The 17,186-nt window shown below is 36.4% G+C and overlaps 1 protein-coding gene and 1 pseudogene across 2 annotated transcripts; both read right to left on the reverse strand.

Annotated features, from left to right (window-relative positions):
- Window positions 1-519: 519 nt before the first annotated feature.
- On the reverse strand, window positions 520-6,497 carry LOC114491044 (olfactory receptor 5AC2). Of its 2 annotated transcripts, none has more exons than XM_036018029.1 (3): window positions 6,300-6,497; window positions 4,557-4,651; window positions 520-1,639 (listed from the first exon to the last, which is right to left on the reverse strand). In XM_036018029.1, the coding sequence occupies exon 3, from the start codon at window positions 1,622-1,624 to the stop codon at window positions 701-703; it is 924 nt and encodes a 307-aa protein (XP_035873922.1). In that variant the 5' UTR covers window positions 1,625-1,639; window positions 4,557-4,651; window positions 6,300-6,497; the 3' UTR covers window positions 520-700. The 2 variants fall into 2 exon arrangements, with proteins under 2 accessions (XP_035873922.1, XP_028361002.1); XM_028505201.2 differs by having other exon boundaries at window positions 4,547-4,651.
- Window positions 6,498-16,367: 9,870 nt separating this feature from the next.
- Window positions 16,368-16,845, reverse strand: LOC114488486 (annotated as a pseudogene).
- Window positions 16,846-17,186: the final 341 nt, after the last annotated feature.

Here is a 17,186-nt window from a genome sequence, read left to right on the forward strand (position 1 = left end):
ACCCAGCAGCAGCGTTGAGCTCTCAATTAACTGTTAAGGAGTAGTTACAGTTATACAGTCCTAACATTACATTCGACCCTTTGAAGGCAACCTCGAGGCTGATGTGGCTCCTGGTGAAGATGAGTTTGACACCCTCGAATTAGATAATAATAGCAAAGAAAGTTAGATGTAATTTAAAAATTATGATTCTTTTAAAACATCTATAAAATATAGAAATTACAAACCTAAATTTTTAAAGTGCGAAATCCACAAAATGTAAAAAGGCAAATAACCTTCCAAACCCAATAAATTTTAAAGATTATGATAGCTTTTTGCCCAATTCTAGATAAATAAACCACCCACATTTATATTCCAGTCTCAGTTATTGCCAATGGTTAAATAAAATTTGGGGTAGTAGTCCCTTGCAGACAACAAACTTTCAAAAACTAATGTACAAATAAAAAGGAATTACACTATTTTTAAATGAATCAACTATGAAAGATGTGAGTCACTCACTAAAACTGAAGTTGTAACTTCAACTGGAACCACATCCAAGAAACTATTGTGTGAAGCTGTGTTCTTTCCCCCAGTGCTCTATGGCCACTCTGCCCGCTGGCCCCCTGGTAAAAGGGCAGAGCCAGGCTAATCTGCAGGACTTGAGGACTTGTTTTTATGCAAAGGGTAAAAGGAGAAACAATTTGAAATTTTCCTTGGGAACTGTCTACTTCTTTGCAACTCTTCTCAAAGCACCGATAACTTCTTTATTTCTCAAGCTGTAAATAAATGGGTTTAGAAGGGGAATTATAATTGTGTAAAAGAGGGAATATATTTTGTCCTGATCTTCAGCTAGGCCAGATGCAGGACGCACATACATGAAGATGAGAGTGCCATAGTACAGTGAGACAGACAGCAAGTGGGCACTGCATGTGGAGAAGGCTTTGCTTCTGCCCTTTTCTGACTTTTTTTTCAGAATGTCAAAGAGCACACGAGTATAAGAGATTACAATGGTCATTAAAGTGGATATTTGTATAAAAGCTGCAAAAACAAATATCATTAGTGCATTAATGGATGGGTCATTGCATGAAATTTTGAACAGCTGTAAAATTTCACAGTAGAAATAATGTATTATGTTAGACCTGCAGAAAGTTAATCTTAATAACAAGCTCACGTGAACCAGAGGATGTATAAAACCAATAGCATATGCCATGCTTATCAACCTAGTGCAGAGTCTGTTGGACATCACCACTGGATACAGCAAGGGGTTACATATGGCTACATAGCGATCATAAGCCATAACTACCAGTAGGAAACATTCTGTAGTGGCGCTGGAAGCAAAAAAATAAAATTGGGTAATGCACTCAGCCAGGGATATCATTGCAGTCTTGTCTAAGAAATTGACCAGCATCCTGGGAGTTACAGAAGTTGAAGTGCAAGCATCTGCAAAAGCTAAACCACCGAGGAACAAGTACATGGGTGTGTGAAGATGGGCATCCTTCCAAATAAGAGCTGTCAGTCCAAGGTTGCCCACCATGGTGGTGAGGTAGATAACTAAAAACACAAGGAAGAGGAGGACCTCCAGCCATGGTCTCTCTGTAAGTCCTGTGAGGACAAACTCCGTCACCAGGGTCTTGTTTCCTTTTGACATATCCACACTTGATCACTGTAATGAGAAAATATGTGACAAAGATGATCGCTGAAGGTGACACAAAGTAGTGGTATTTTATTTGCAAATTAAATTATATTTTTGTGTTGTTTTTCATTTAATTAGTGGTTTTTATTGCTTAACTTTCGTCCTATAAAACAGTAAGTCTGTTTACAAACACTGTGTGTTTAGGTATCTGACCCGAACATTGGAAAATAACTGAAATAATTGGCAATATTTCAGCCAATATTAAAACCATGTGAAAAACTATTGTATGTGGAAGAGATGTAATTGCAAAACCATTACATATGGAAGAGAAATAGACTAATAATTTAGGCATAACCACATACTTTTTATTTCAGAGACAAAAAGAAAGCACAAATGTGTTGGGAAAATATGTGTAATATATTTTGCATAAATAGGGTTAATTATAAAACACACACACACAGCCCTGACTGGTGTCGCTCAGTGGATTGAGTGCCAGCTTGTAAACCAAAGGGTCACTGGTTCGATTCCCAGTCAAGGCGCATGCCTGGGTTGCAGGCTGGGTCTCCATTGGGGGACACATGAGAAGCATCCACACATTGATGTTTCTTTCCCTCTCTCCCCACCCTCTAAAAATAAATAAATAAAGTCTTTTAAAAAATAAAACACACACAACCTCTTACAACTAGGTGGAAACAAGTTAATGCAATGAAACAAATGGGCAAAAAGTATGAAAAGACATATTTATAGGAGAGTAAGTTAATGCAACCACTAAGCATATGAAACAATGTTTTATCCTCTTTAATAATTAGAAATATTATTTAAATTGATGCATAATTTTTACTTATCAGATAAACAAAATGAGAAAGAATATCTGCTGATGACAGGAAAATAAGAAAAGAAGTGCTTTTAATATAATTGGTAAAATATAAATTATAACAACCTTTGAATCTCCCATTATCTGCCAAAATTAGAAATTTACATGAACTTTGATGTACTATCTTATACCTCTCTATATATTCTAGAAATAATATCATTCATATACAGAATAAAGTACAAAGATTATTTAATAAAGCATTGTTTATGAGGGTGGAAACTGGAAACAAGAAAACATAAATATAAAATGGTTGAATAAATTGTGATATAGTCTTACTGTGATTACTCAAACATAAAAGGAATGTATTTGAACTTTACCAATTAATGATGGAAGGATATTCTCAATGTATTATTAAGCGAGAAAATCAAATTATAGAGAACTTTACTTTTATCATCCTACTTTTATAATTTTCAATTTTTGTTTATAAATATAAGTAAATATGATGATATGAGCATAGACAAAGATATAGAATCATATATTAAGTTGCTAATATTGGTTTTCTTGTTCACAAGTCGATGTAGTGGCAGTAATAGTAGAAGCAGAGGAGAGAGATTCTTTTTTAAAAAAATATTTTATTTATTTATTTTTAGAGACGGGAAGGGAGGGAGAAAGAGAGAGAGAGAGAAACATCAGTTTGTGGTTGCTTCTCATGTGGCCCCTACTGGGGACCTGGTCCGCAACCCAGGCATGTGTCCTGACTGGGAATCGAACCTGCGATGCTTTGGTTCGCAGCCCACACTCAATCTACTGAGCTATGCCAGCCAGGGTGAGAGATTCTTTATCACCAGCACCCCCCCCACACACACACAAAGTTTATGATAGAAACAGAATAGATATCATATGCTCCTTTATAATTTTGTTATATGTGTGTGTGTACATCTGTGTTTATGTCTGTGTGTCTGCCCATATGCATGTGTGTGCTTAAAATATGTAAAAGGATGGTCACTATTACAATATACTAATAGAAATAAGTAAAAGGCTGTTGTTACTTTTAACAAGGAATATTGACACTGAAAATTATATTGTAAAATTAGGAATGAATAATCTGTAAATTTTTCAAAATATTCAATAATGATTTTTATTGTGTTTATTTTTAATTGTGTTTATTTTAAAATTTTATTTTAATCATTGTTCAAGTACAGTTTTCTGTCCTTGACTCCCATCCCAGCCTACCCACCCATCCCTCCCCACCTAGGTTTTATCCACGTGTCTTTTATACTTGTTCCTGTAAATCCTTCCCATTCTCCCCTGAAATTCCCCTGAAATTCCCTCCCCTCACCCCTCTGGATCTTTATATTTTTAAAATTTTCATATAAATATAGTTGGTATACAATATTATATTGGTTATATTAGTTTCAGGCATACAATATAGTGACTCAGCATTTTTACTCCTTACAATATCATCATTCCACTAATTCTATATCACCGTGCAAACTTGTCACAATATTACTGACTATCTTGTCCTTCCTGTTTTCACCGTCCCTCCACCCCCTCCCTTCTGGTAACCATCTATGAGTCTGTCTGGTTTGTTTGTTTTGTTTTTTTAGATTTCACATATAAATGAAAGAAAATAGTACTTGTCTTTCTCAGCCTAACTTATTTCACTTAGCATAATGATCTTTAATTCTTAATGATATTTTCCACATAAATATTTGATAGTTGACCTTTTGACTATTGAGAAAAAATGATTTTTTAAAATTAGTCAAAAGATATTTTGAAGTTGTTTAAGTCAGGGCCCAACTGTAGTAGTCATATTTATAGTTTTCCTCATATAGTATCAGTACTTTTCTTGGTAAAATTATTCGTAAGGGCTTTAAAAGCTTTACTGCCATTATGAATATAATATCTAATATTTTTATGAAGTAGTAAGATTGGGTTTTTTTCTATGACTTATAAATATCTCTAAAATAAAACCCAGAACAAAATTTTCCAGATACTTTGGGGCAAATGTGTGACCTCCTATATTCCTTGAAAGGGAAACAAAAGTATATTTATGACAATAATAACAGTTGAAATAATAACTTATGCAATTAAAAATCATTTTTTAAATTTTATAGCTATACCTTATGACACAGTACCAGAGATGTTGAATGAGAATGCATTAAAAGAACAAGGTTTGTTTAATCAGTGGGGAGAATGATGAGCTGTTATTCTTCATCTTCACTAAGCTAAAAAACAAAAGATTTAATAAATTTAAATTACTAAACACATAACTGCAGGAAATCTATTATTAATATATACACCTAAAAAGATTCACTGGAGTATATTTGCTGAAAAGGGACTATGTGAATATTAAGAAGATGTCATTTTTTTTCCAGATGGGGATTTTGTCCTAAATATAGTGGCCTTGCTTTCTTTGAAATCCAAAACATGGAATGATAGATATTCCTTAAACAAAGAAGCAGCTAGCTTTGGGATTTTTTCTTTAAGACTTCTATGAAAGAAATATCTCCATGTTAGAGTAAAGGAAACTGTGCTGACTATATATTTTATATTATGTATATGTATAATATAAAGGTTATGTTACTGACTTTAGCCTTCATTGTAATTTTATGAAACTGTAAATCTAGCCCTGGCTGGTGTAGCTCAGTGGATTGAGCTCAGGCTGTGAACCAAAGTGTCGCAGGTTCGATTCCCAGCCAGGGCACATGCCTGGGTTGTAGGCCATGACCCCCAGCAACCACACATCGATGTTTCTCCTGGTCTTTCTCTGTCTCCCTCCCTTCCCTCTCTAAAAATAAATAAATAAAATCTAAAAAAAAAGATTCCTTTAAAAAAAAAGAAATTGTAAATCTATGTATTACAGACAGCCACTGAACTCAAAGGTAAGATCATCTTCATTCTGCAAAATTACAAATAATGTAGATACAAGATGCATAGCTGTAGCTCAGTTCTTTTTTCAATGTGTTTTATTGATTATGCTATTACAGTTGTCCCATTTTCCCGCTTTCACTCCCCTCCATCCTGCACACCCCCTCCCACCCATATTCCCCCCTTTAGTTCATGTCCATGTGTCATACTTATAAGTTCTTTAGCTTCTACCTTTCCCATATTATTCTTACCACCCCCCTGTCTATTTTCTACCTACCATCTATGCTACTTATTCTCTGTACCTGTCCCCCATCTCTCCTCCTCCCACTTCCCTGTTGATAATCCTCCATGTGATCTCCATTTCTGTGGTTCTGTTCCTGTTCTAGTTGTTTGCTTAGTTTGTTTTTGTTTTAGGTGCAGTTGTTAATAATTGTCAGCTTGCTGTCATTTTATTGTACATGTTTTTAATCTTCTTTTTCTTAGATAAGTCCCTTTAACATTTCATATAATAAGGGCTTGGTGATGATGAATTCCTTTAACTTTAACTCCTTGGTTGTTGGACTTCCACACAGTTCAATTTTCTGTCAGTACTGGTTGTTATTTTTTTTTTCCAAATTTTTGCTGTCCTTATTTTGGTTGTGCAAGGAGGCACAGTGTGTCTACCTATGCCTCCATCTTGGCCAGAACCTGTATCTCAGCTCTAAACTCTGCTTTATAAAAAATTTTGAAACTGTTAAATCATTTTTATTGTGATTATTTTAATTTTTCCCATTTATTTAATTTTTCTATCAAAGTATATTATGGATGCAATTTTGTGATAAATGTCTCTTTTACAGTAAGCCAGTGTCTAATCTGTCAAGATTTTGCTGGCTGATTGAGAAAAATCTGTGTCTCACTGGAATTTTAATTTCTTACATAGATATTTTACATAGATATTTTTTCATATCTAAAGACAAATTACAAAATCTTAAGTGAAAGAAAATGTAGAAATTATTTCACTTTTACCCAGTTCCTGCATAACACTGGAACACTGGAAAGTGCTGGTTTTCCTGAAGTAAGTAGAATATGCAGAAATGAGGCAGTCACTGCTGGCACACTGGCTTTCATCAGGAACTGCAAAATGAATGTAGTTGATATCTATCTCCAAACTTCTTCTATAAAAACAAAGGGAAAGGAAAGAAAGATATTCCCTCTATAATTCTAAAGAATTCTCTGTAGGATGAAGTCAAATTTGTCCTACTGGGCATTCTGAGTTCATCATGATTCACTCGGGTAACTAGCTGTAACAATTAAAAACTGTGTTTGTGTTTGATTACTGTGGGGACATCTACAGAACATCACAGAACAAGTTTTAGAAAATAATTGTTTTCCATTCTTTTCTTTTGAGATAATTTCTTTTATTCTTTTAAAATAATTATTTTAATGGTGTCATCATCCAAATACCTCCTTTATGTGTTCCGTTGAAAGTCTCAAAGTTACCTTAGGGTCACCATGTCTAAATTTGAAATGAGGGTCTTCAGATATCCTGCCCCCAGACCTTCTAATGTTCTCTATCCTGAAGAATAAAACCACTATATAGTTACTCAAGCCATGAAACAGAGGGATGCTCTTGACACTGTATGCTCCCTCAGACTCCATGCTCAACCACTGCCAGGTTGTAAACTTCATCTCCTAAAGTCTCTCATATCCACCCACTTTCCACAGTCTCTATGGTCACAACCAAATTCTAGCTACACCAACCTTCTGCATGGACTCTTAAGATAACCTCCTAACTAATCTATGTGAATCCACTAATACTCTTGCCCGGCTCATTCTCCACATTACCTCAAAACCAGTCTTATAAAATGTATAACTTGCTACATCACTACCCAGACTGTACTTTTTATCCACAGTTATAGTCTAAACTGTGTCCCCACCAAAATTCATCTGTCAAAGCCCAACCTTGAGTATCTCAGATGTGACTATATTTGGAGACAGGGCATTTAAAGAGGCCAAGTTAAAATAAAGACATTAGGGTGAGTCCCCAACACCTTGATCTTGGACTTCCAGACTCTAGAACTGTGAGAAAATTTCTCTTGTTTAAGCCATTCAGTCTGTGGTAATGGTTCTGGCAGCCCTCATAATCTAATATATCCCACCCATTCCATCTCCACGTAAAACTTGTAGTTTTTTCCACTGCATTTAAGCCAAGGACCAAAATCCTTAAGCCTAGTCTCCTCTAATCCCATATTATAAAATAGACCAATATTCAACTACATATACTGTTTCCTTGTTCATTGAGTGGATGTATTAATTATAGAAACCCTACCACTTTTAGAAATGGATATCAATATCTTAGTGAGTTAACACAATAAGTTTATTTCTTTCAAGTAAGATATACAGTTTTATTAGTTGGTTCTATTCTAACTGGATCCTTCCATCTTGTCTCTCTACCATTGCAACACATAACTTCCATGTTTGCTGTGCTCATCTGGATCATTGATATGAAAAGTATTAACTTGTTGAAGAAAATGGGCCAGAATTTCCTACAGTGTAGATTTGCCTTGTAAAAAAATAATATAAAGAGAGCTATTTTAACGTGGAGCCAGAGTCGTGATCCCAGAGGAACTGCTTTGCTCTTGTCTAATGCTGCAAACCTTTGGAATGTTAAAACAGGGCAAAATAACCTTTGGACTGACCCTAAAGCAATGGTGTACCCCAGAGGACTGTTTACCTAAAAAAGAAAAAGAAAACAGTTATTAAGACTATGGGACTGATGACTACCATACTAAAAACTAAAAACATTGTTTAGAATTAGCATCACTATGTGAGCTTATCTGCACTGAAAGAAATGCCTTCCTTCTATTGATGTAATTGGTCCTCTTTCCTTTCTTATAAATACTCCTTGCCAAGCCCTGGCTGGCATAGGTCAGTGGATTGAGTGGTTTGGCTGTGAACCAAAGTGTCGCAGGTTTGATTCCCAGTCAGGGCACATGTCTGGGTTGCAGGCCACAGTCCCCAGCAACCACACATTGATGTTTCTCTCTCTCTCTCTCTTTCTCCCTCCCTTCCCTCTCTAAAAATAAATAAGTAAAATCTTAAAAAAATAAAGGGAATACGAGGACTTCCAGCAAGATGGAGGCATAGGTGGACGCACTGTACCTCCATGCACAACCAAGATTAGAACAACAACAATTTAGAGGTAGAATAACACCCAGAACTGATAGAGAATTTATCTAAATGGAAGTCGGACAGCCAAGAAGTTGAAGTAGGCCTGTTCCTCCAGACCGGTAGGAGGGGCGGAGAGGAGCAGCCGGTCGCGGGTCGTGGCTCGAGGAGAACAGGAAGAACTGGGCACATAGGGCAACCAGGAGCACGCAAGGCATTCGGGGTGCGCAGGATCGCAGCGGGTGGACCCTGAGTTTGCAAGCAGCAGCTGGCAGACCCAGTGAGGCGGCGATTGTGGACCAGGGCAGAGCGCACAACCAAGGATTCCAGGGAAGGGGCTGAGGTCCCAGGAGAACAGAGCTACCGCCATTGTTCCTGCCTGCCCCTGCACCCGCCCCCGCCTACAACATCACAATCTAGCAACTGGGGTGCCCAGCCTCAGTGAACACCTAAGGCTCCACCCCTCACCGTAACTGGAGCGACCAGACCCCCCCCCCCCAAAAAAAAAGAGAGAGAGAGAGAGAGAGAGAGAGAAAGAGACATATCTCAAACAGAAAAACAGATCAATGCCCCAGGGCTCATCCTTTTGAGCGACCAAGAGATAGCCAATCTATCAGATGCACAGTTCAAAACACTGGTAATCAGGAAGCTCACAGAATTGGTTGATATTGGGCGCAAATTACATGAAAAAATGCAGGTTACCATAAAAGAGATAAAGGAAGATGCATGGAGAACCAATAATGATGGGAAGGAAACTGGGACTCAAAACAATAGAGTGGACCAGAAGGAAGAAAAAAACAACCAAACAGGAAAGAATGAAGAAATAAGAATTCAAAAAAAAGAGGAGAAGCTTCGGAACCTCCAGGACATCTTTAAACGTTCCAACATCCAAATTATAGGGGTACCAGAAGGGGAAGAGGAAAAGCAACAGATTGAGCACGTATTGGAACAAATAATAAAGGAGAACTTCCCCATTCTGGCAAAGGAAATAGACTTCCAGGAAATCCAGGAAGCTCAGAGAGTCCTAAAGAAGTTGGACCCAAGAAGAAACACACCAAGGCACATCATAATTACATTAGCCAAGGTAAAAATGAAGGAGAGAATCCTAGAAACAGCAAGAGATAAGGGGACAGTCACCTACAAAGGAGTTCCCATCAGACTGTCAGCTGATTTCTCAAAAGAGACCTCACAGTCAAGAAGGGGCTGGAAAGAAGTATTCTAAGTCGTGAAAGGTAAGGACCTACATCTATGATTACTCTATCCAGCAAAGCTTTCATTTAGAATGGAAGGGCAGAGAAAGTGCTTCTCAGATAAGGTCAAGTTCAAGGAGTTCATCATCACCAAGCCCTTATTATATGAAATGTTAAAGGGACTTATCTAAGAAAAGAAGATAAAGAAAAAATATGTATAGTAAAAGGACAGCAAACTCACAATTATTAACAACCACACCTAAAGCAAAACCAAAAGAAACTAAGCAAACAACTAGAACAGGAACAGAACCACAGAAATGGAGATCACATGGAGAGTTAGCAACAGGGGAGTGGGAGGAGGAGAGAGGGGGAAAAGGTACAGAGAATAAGTAGCATAGATTGTAGGTTGAAATAGATAGGGGGAGGGTAAGAATAGTATGGGAAATGTAGAAGCTAAAGAGCTTATAAGTATGACACATGGACATGACTAAAGGGAGGGATATAGGTGGGAGAGGGTGTACAGGATGGAGGGGAGTGAAAGCGGGAAAATGGGACAACTGTAATAACATAATCAATAAAATATATTAAAAAAGAATACAAGAAATTAAAAGGAAAAGAAATGTTGGACTTGATTATAATTAAAAAAAAATACTCCTTGCCTTTATCTCCTAATAGGAACACTATTTGGGCTTCTACCTAAATCAGTGCTTCCCAATAGCTATGATTTTTTAAAAAATCTTAAATCAATGCTTGTTGCCTCCCACATTGAAAGGGCTTTTATTTATTTATTTTTTGGTTGTCTTATTTTCCTTCATAATGGGCAAATTTGTGTCTATATAGTGAGCTATACTTAATGATGAAACCTGTGGGAAAAAATGAGACAGATTTCTTTTCTTAAATGTACAACTCCACAGTTTCAGTACATTTATAGAGTTGTGCAGCCATCACCACAATCTAATTTTAGAAAATTTTCATCATCCCCCCAAAACCTCACACCTATAAACCGTCAAGACCCCCTCCTGCCTCACTCAGTCACAGTTAACCACTTACCTACTTCCTGTCTCTACAGATTTGCTCATTCTGGGCATTTCATAAATAGTATCACATAATGTGTGGTTTTACTGACTTCTTTCATTTAGCATAATGTTTTAAAGGTCTATTTGTATTGTCACATGTAACAGTACTTTATTCCTTTACATTGCTGAATAATATTTCATTGTATGGCTACACCACATTTCTTTATTTGTTCATCAGCTGATGGACATGGGTTGTTTACACATTTTTGTGCTTATGAATGAATCATGCTACTAAAACATTCATGTAAAGGTTTTGTTTAGTCATGTTTTCATTTCTATTAATGCTATTACAGAGATTTTTTCTTAATTTTAATTGCTAGTATATAGAAATACAAGTGATTTGTATAATGATTTTGTATTCTGTAACAGTGCTGAATTCCTTTGTAAATTCTATTTGTTCTTTATTAGATTCTTTAGAATGCTCTATATAACAGATCATGCCATCTGCAAATAGACTTTTATTTCTGTCTTTTCAATCTTGATGAATTTTATTTCTCTAGCTTGCATAATTCTAGAGTTATATATATTTTAGTTTTCTTGTGATGTGTTTGCTTTTGTTATCAGGATAATAATAGTTGTCATAATTGGTTTACATTGTTGTAACAGAATATCATAGGCTGGGTGAATTATAAACAACAGAAATTTAGTTCTTACATTTTTGAGAAATCTAAGATCAAGGTACCAACACAGTTAAATTGTGATGAGAGCCCTCCTTTTGGTTTCAGACTTCTGACTTCTAGTTGTATCCTCACACAGTGAAGAGCAGAGAGGGGAATCAAGCTCTCCTGCGACTCTTAGAGCTACTAAGCCCATTCATGAGGACTCCAGCTTCATAACCTAATCAATTCCCAATTACTTCCCAAATGCCCTATTTCCAAATAGGATCACCTTAGAGATTAGATTTCAGCACATGAATTTTGAGGGACAGAAATATTCAGTCTATAGTGGTGGCCCTATCAAATGAATTGAGAAATGTTCCCATGTCTTCTACAATAATCTTAGAAGACTTTGTGGGAATTGATATTGATTCTTCTTTAACTCTATGGTAGAATTCACCAGCGAAGCCACCTGAGTCAAGGCTTTTCTTTATACAAAGTTTTTAGGACTTCCGGCTAAGATGGAGGCATAGGTAGACACACGTAGGAGACACCATGTCTCCTCACACAACCAAAAGAAGGACAACAACAAATTTAAAAACAAAAAACAACCAGAACTGACAGAAAATCGAACTGTGTATAAGTCCAACAATCAAGGAGTTAAAGGAGAAACACTCACCTAGACTGGTAGGAGGGGCGGAGAATGGCTGCCGGGTATAGGGGACTCATGGCAAGGTACCTGGCTGGAGGGCTGGGGTGGGTAAGGAGGTGACTCGCAGACTGGGAAGTTCCACATCCGTGTGCAGAAAAACCAGGAGGAACAACTGGGGAGCAAGAAAGACCCCACAATCCAGGGTTCTAGCAGGGGATATAAAGCTTCAAAATTTCTGACTGTAAAAACCTGTAGGGGTTTATGATGGTGGGAGAAACTCCCAGCCTCACAGGAGAGTTCATTAGAGAGACCCACAGGGTCCTAGAATGTACACAAGCGACCCACCCTGGAATCAGCACCAGAAGGGCCCAGTTTACTTGTGGGTAGTGGAGGAAGTAACTGAAAACTGGTGGGGAGTGGAGCAAGTGGCACTATTCCCTCTCTGATGCCTCCCCAACATACAGCATCACAACACAGCAACATGGGTTGCCCTGCCCTGGTGAATACCTAAGGCTCCTGCCCCTTACTAGGTAACAGGTCTGCTGAGACAAAAAAAAAAAAAAATTGGCCCAAATGAAAGAACAGTTCAAAGCTCCAGAAAAAATACAACTAAACAATGACAAGATAGCCAACCTATAAGATGCACAGTTCAAAACACTGGTAATCAGGATTCTCACAGAATTGATTGAATATGGTCACAAATTAGAGGAAAAAATGAAGGCTATGAAAAGTGAAATAAAGGAAAATGTATAGGGAACCACAGTGACAGGAAGGAAACCAGGATTCAAATCAATGGTTTGGAGCAAAAGGAAGAAATAAACATTCAACCAGAGCAGAATGAAGAAAAAGAATTCAAAAAAATGAGAAGAGGCTTAGGAACCTCTAAGTTGTCCTTTATCCAGGACAACTTTAAACATTCCAACATCTGAATCATAGGGGTTCCAGAAGAAGAACAGCAAGAAATTGAAAACGTATGTGAACAAATAATGAAGGAGAACTCCCCCAATCTGACATACAAAATAGACTTTCAGGACGTCCAGGAAGCTCAGAGAGTCCCAAAGAAGTTGGACCCAAAGAAGCACACACCAAGGTACATCATAATTAAATTACCCAAGATAAGGAGAGAATCTTAAAAGCAGCAAGAGAAAAGGAGACAGTTATCTACAAAGGAGTTCCCATAAGACTGTCAACTGATTTCTCAAAAGAAACCTTAGCAGCCAGAAGGGGCTGGAAAGAAGTATTCCAAGTCATGAAAGGTAAGGACCTACATCCATGATTACTCTATCCAGAAAAGCTATCATTTAGAATGGAAGGACAAATAAAGTGCTTCCCAGATAAGGTCAAGTTCATCATCACCCAGCCCTTATTACATGAAATGTTAAAGAAACTTATCTAAGAAAAAGAAGATTAAAAATATGAACAGTAAAATGACAACAAACTCACAGTTATTAACCAAACCTAAAAACAAAAACAAACTAAGCAAACAATTACAACAGGAACAATCACAGAAATGGAGATCACATGGAGGGTTATCAGGAGGGAGTGGGAGGGGAACACAGGGTGGGTAGGTACAGGGAATAAATAACATAAATGGTAGGTAGAAAATAGACAAGGGCAGGTTAAGAATAGTATAGGAAATGTAGAAGCCAAAGAACTTATATGTACAATCCTTGGACATGAATTAAGGGAAGGAATGAGGGTGGGAGGGAGTGTGCAGGGTGGAAGGGAATAAAGGGGGGAAAATGGGACAACTATAATAGCATAATCAAGAAAATATATTTAACAAAAGAAAACAAAGTTTTAAAGTTACCAATTCATTATTTTATTATAGATTTATCCAGACTTTATTTTTCCTGGAGCTGGTTTTGGTATTTTGTTTCTTCCTAGGACTTTATCCAGTTCCTCTAAATTATTTAATTTATTGGTATATTGTTGTTCAAATTATTTTCCTGTAATTCTTTTAATTTTTGTATAATGAACAGTAGTGTCTCCTCCTTGCTTTCTGATTTTAGTTATTAAAATTTGTCCTTAATTCTTAGTCTTACTAAAGGAAATTTTGGGGGCTGGTATTCTCCATTGTTTTTTCTAGTTTCTGTTTCATTAATGCTTGCTCTTCTCTCTGTTATATCTCTCCTTACACTTGCTCTGGATTTAGTTTGTTTTATTTTATTTTTTTATATTAGGTTGGCCCCAAAGTTCATTCAGTATTTAAATAAAAATAAAAAACACATTTCTCATTTTCACCAATAACTTTATTGAACAACAAATTCACCATTTTCTTCCACTACCTTCTGCCATCTTTTGGACAACTTGATAATTCTGTCTTCCCAAAACTTTTTCTTTTTGAGCAAAAAACTGTTCCAAGTGCCTTTTATAGTCTTCAAGGGGATTGAAATTTTTTCCATTAAGAGAGCTTTATAAAGACTGAATTAAATGGGAACCTGCAGGTGTAATGTCTGGTGGATACAGCAGATGAATCAGAACTGTCAGCCCAGCTGTAACAGTTTTTGCCCAGTCATCAAGGAAACATGCGGTCTCATGTTATTCTGATAGAAGATGATGCCTTTTCTGTTAATTAATTCCAGACACCTTTTGCGGAGTGCTGCTGCTTTCAGTTGGTCTAATTGGGAGCAGTACTTGTTGGAATTAATCATCTGGTTTTCCAGAAGGAGCTTGTAATAGAGGACTCCCTTCCAATCCCACATACAGAACATAACTTTCTTTGGATGAAGACTGGCCTTTGGTGTGGTTGATGGTGGTTCATTTTACTTGCCCCACAATCTCTTCCATTCCACATTATTGTAAAGTATCCACTTTTCATCACCATTCACAATTTATTTTAAAAATGGAACGTTTTCATTACATTTAAGTAGAGAATCACATGCAGAAATATAGTCAAGGTTTTTTTTTTCATTTAATTTATGTGGAACCTAAACATCAAAGCAATTAACATAACTGAGCTGGTACAAATGGTTTTCAATGCCTAACTTGGATATTTTTTAGTATGTCAGCTATTATTGCATAGTATAACATTGATTGTTCTCAATTAATGTCTAATTTGATCACTATCAATTCCAACTGGTCTACCTGACCATGGAGCATGGTTCTGCAAGAAATCTCCAGCATGAAACTTCACAAACCACTTTAACACATTCGATCAGTCATATTACCTTCTCCATATACTGCACAAATCTTTTTTTTTGCATTTTAGTTGCATTTTTACCTTTCTTGAAGTAATAAATCATAATACAAAAATGTTGCTCATTTTCTTCCACCTTCAATATTAAAATAGCTATGCAAAAATTTACCAATTTTGATGTTTTTTTAATTCATGCTGACGTGGCAGCTGTCACAATACAATCTAATAAAATAGTTTTGAGTGAAGTTAAAGACAATTAAACACTACCAGAGCCATCTTATGGGAAAAAAAAACAAATGAACTTTTTGGCCAACCCAATCATTTCTGAAGGTGGAAGCTTAGGCTGTTTTATTTCAGATCTTTTTTTGTCTTTGATAAATTTCTCTTTAAGTACTGCTTTAGTTTTGTTGTGTTTCCCAGTAATCTCAAAGTATTTTTTAATCTACCTCTTGCCTTGAAGTCTATTTTGTCTGATGTTAGTATAGCCACTCCAGCTTTCTCACTGTTGCTGTTTGTATGGCATAAATGTTTCCATTTAGTGGAACAAAAGCCATTTGTATATTTGAATATAAAGTGTGTCTCCTGTAATCAGCATATGGTTGTATCTTATTTTATGATGATGATGATGTATGAAAATCTTTGCCTTTTGATCGGATTATTTAATTCATATATATTTAATGTTATTGTTGATATAATTAGATTTACTTCTGTCATTTGCTTTTTGTTTTCTATGTCTCATCTTCTTTTTTCATTCTTTGTTGCCTTTTTTGATATTAAATAGATACTTTTAGTGTGTATCATCTTAACACATTTAATGATTTTAAATGTGTTTTGAGTTATTTTCTTAGTGGTTGTTCTAGGGCTTATAATGTCCATCTTGTATCATAATCTACTTCAGGTTTATCCTAACTGAAGAGCAGCAAGATATGTAAGGCTTATGCTGTTACATCTGTATGTGTTACAGACCCATTGTTTCCGTGGTTGCTTAATATAACCTGATGGTACTTACATTTGCTGAGAGATAAAAAAGAGAAAAAATGTATTTATAGAATTTGTTATATTAACTTCTTAATTGCCATTTCTGGTTATCTTTAATTACTATATGGTGTAATTTCTTTATTCTAATAAAGCTTTTCACCCACATGCATCCTTTAGGCTCTTATTGTAAAATATATTATTATATATTTCTATATCAATATGCCAATAATTCACTTTTATATGTATATTTTGTTCAATTGCTTTTAAAAACTTTTTAAAGTTCTTACTTAGTTTATTAATCCTCATGAAAAATCTGCACAACCCCCTCCAGATAAAGTCACTGAAGAATCTTTACTCTTTCTCTTGCCCCATCTCCAGCTCACTTTTTGCCAGCACCCACATGGGCATTTGCAGGCCCCCTGACTTTCTTTGCTCTGTTCTTGGGTTCCTTTGTCTGCTTTCCCAAGGTCTTCTCTTCTCACATGGGCCAGGTCTTGCAAGTCTATGTTTGGGTTCATTTTTGTTTGTGGAATCCAAGGAATCATAAGTCATGTCAAAGCCAGTTTTCTTGCCACCACCAAAATGGTTTCTGATCCACACACAAAGATGACATTTGGTGTAGTAGTATACATTTTGGCTAGATTTTCCAGAATGTCCATCTTAGTTACTGTTGCCTTCCCAGGATTAAGGACATCAATGACTATTTGTTTCTGCTGAGGTAGTCTGATGAACATGAACTTCTTGACCCAGGCAGTTACTGTGCCATTTTGCATTTCTACCAACAGTGCATTAGGGTTCCCTTTTCTCCACAGCCTTACCAGCACTTGTTTGTTGATTTGTTTATGATGGCTGTAATCACTGGTGTGAAGTGGTATATCATTGTGGTTTTAATTTGCATTTCTCCGATGGGTAGTGATACTGAACATTTTTCATATGTCTCTGGACACTCTGTGTGTCCTCCTTGGAGAAGTGCTTGTTCAAGTCCTTTGTCTATTTTTTAATAGGGTTTCTTGTCTTCTTAGAGTGGAGTCGTGTAAGTTCTTTGTATATTTTGGAGATCAAACCCTTGTCTGAGGTATCATTGGCAAATATGTTTTCCTATACAGTTGGTTCT

This window comes from Phyllostomus discolor, chromosome 2, assembly GCF_004126475.2.
Source record: "Phyllostomus discolor isolate MPI-MPIP mPhyDis1 chromosome 2, mPhyDis1.pri.v3, whole genome shotgun sequence".
In the NCBI taxonomy this organism is placed as follows: Eukaryota; Metazoa; Chordata; class Mammalia; order Chiroptera; family Phyllostomidae; genus Phyllostomus; species Phyllostomus discolor.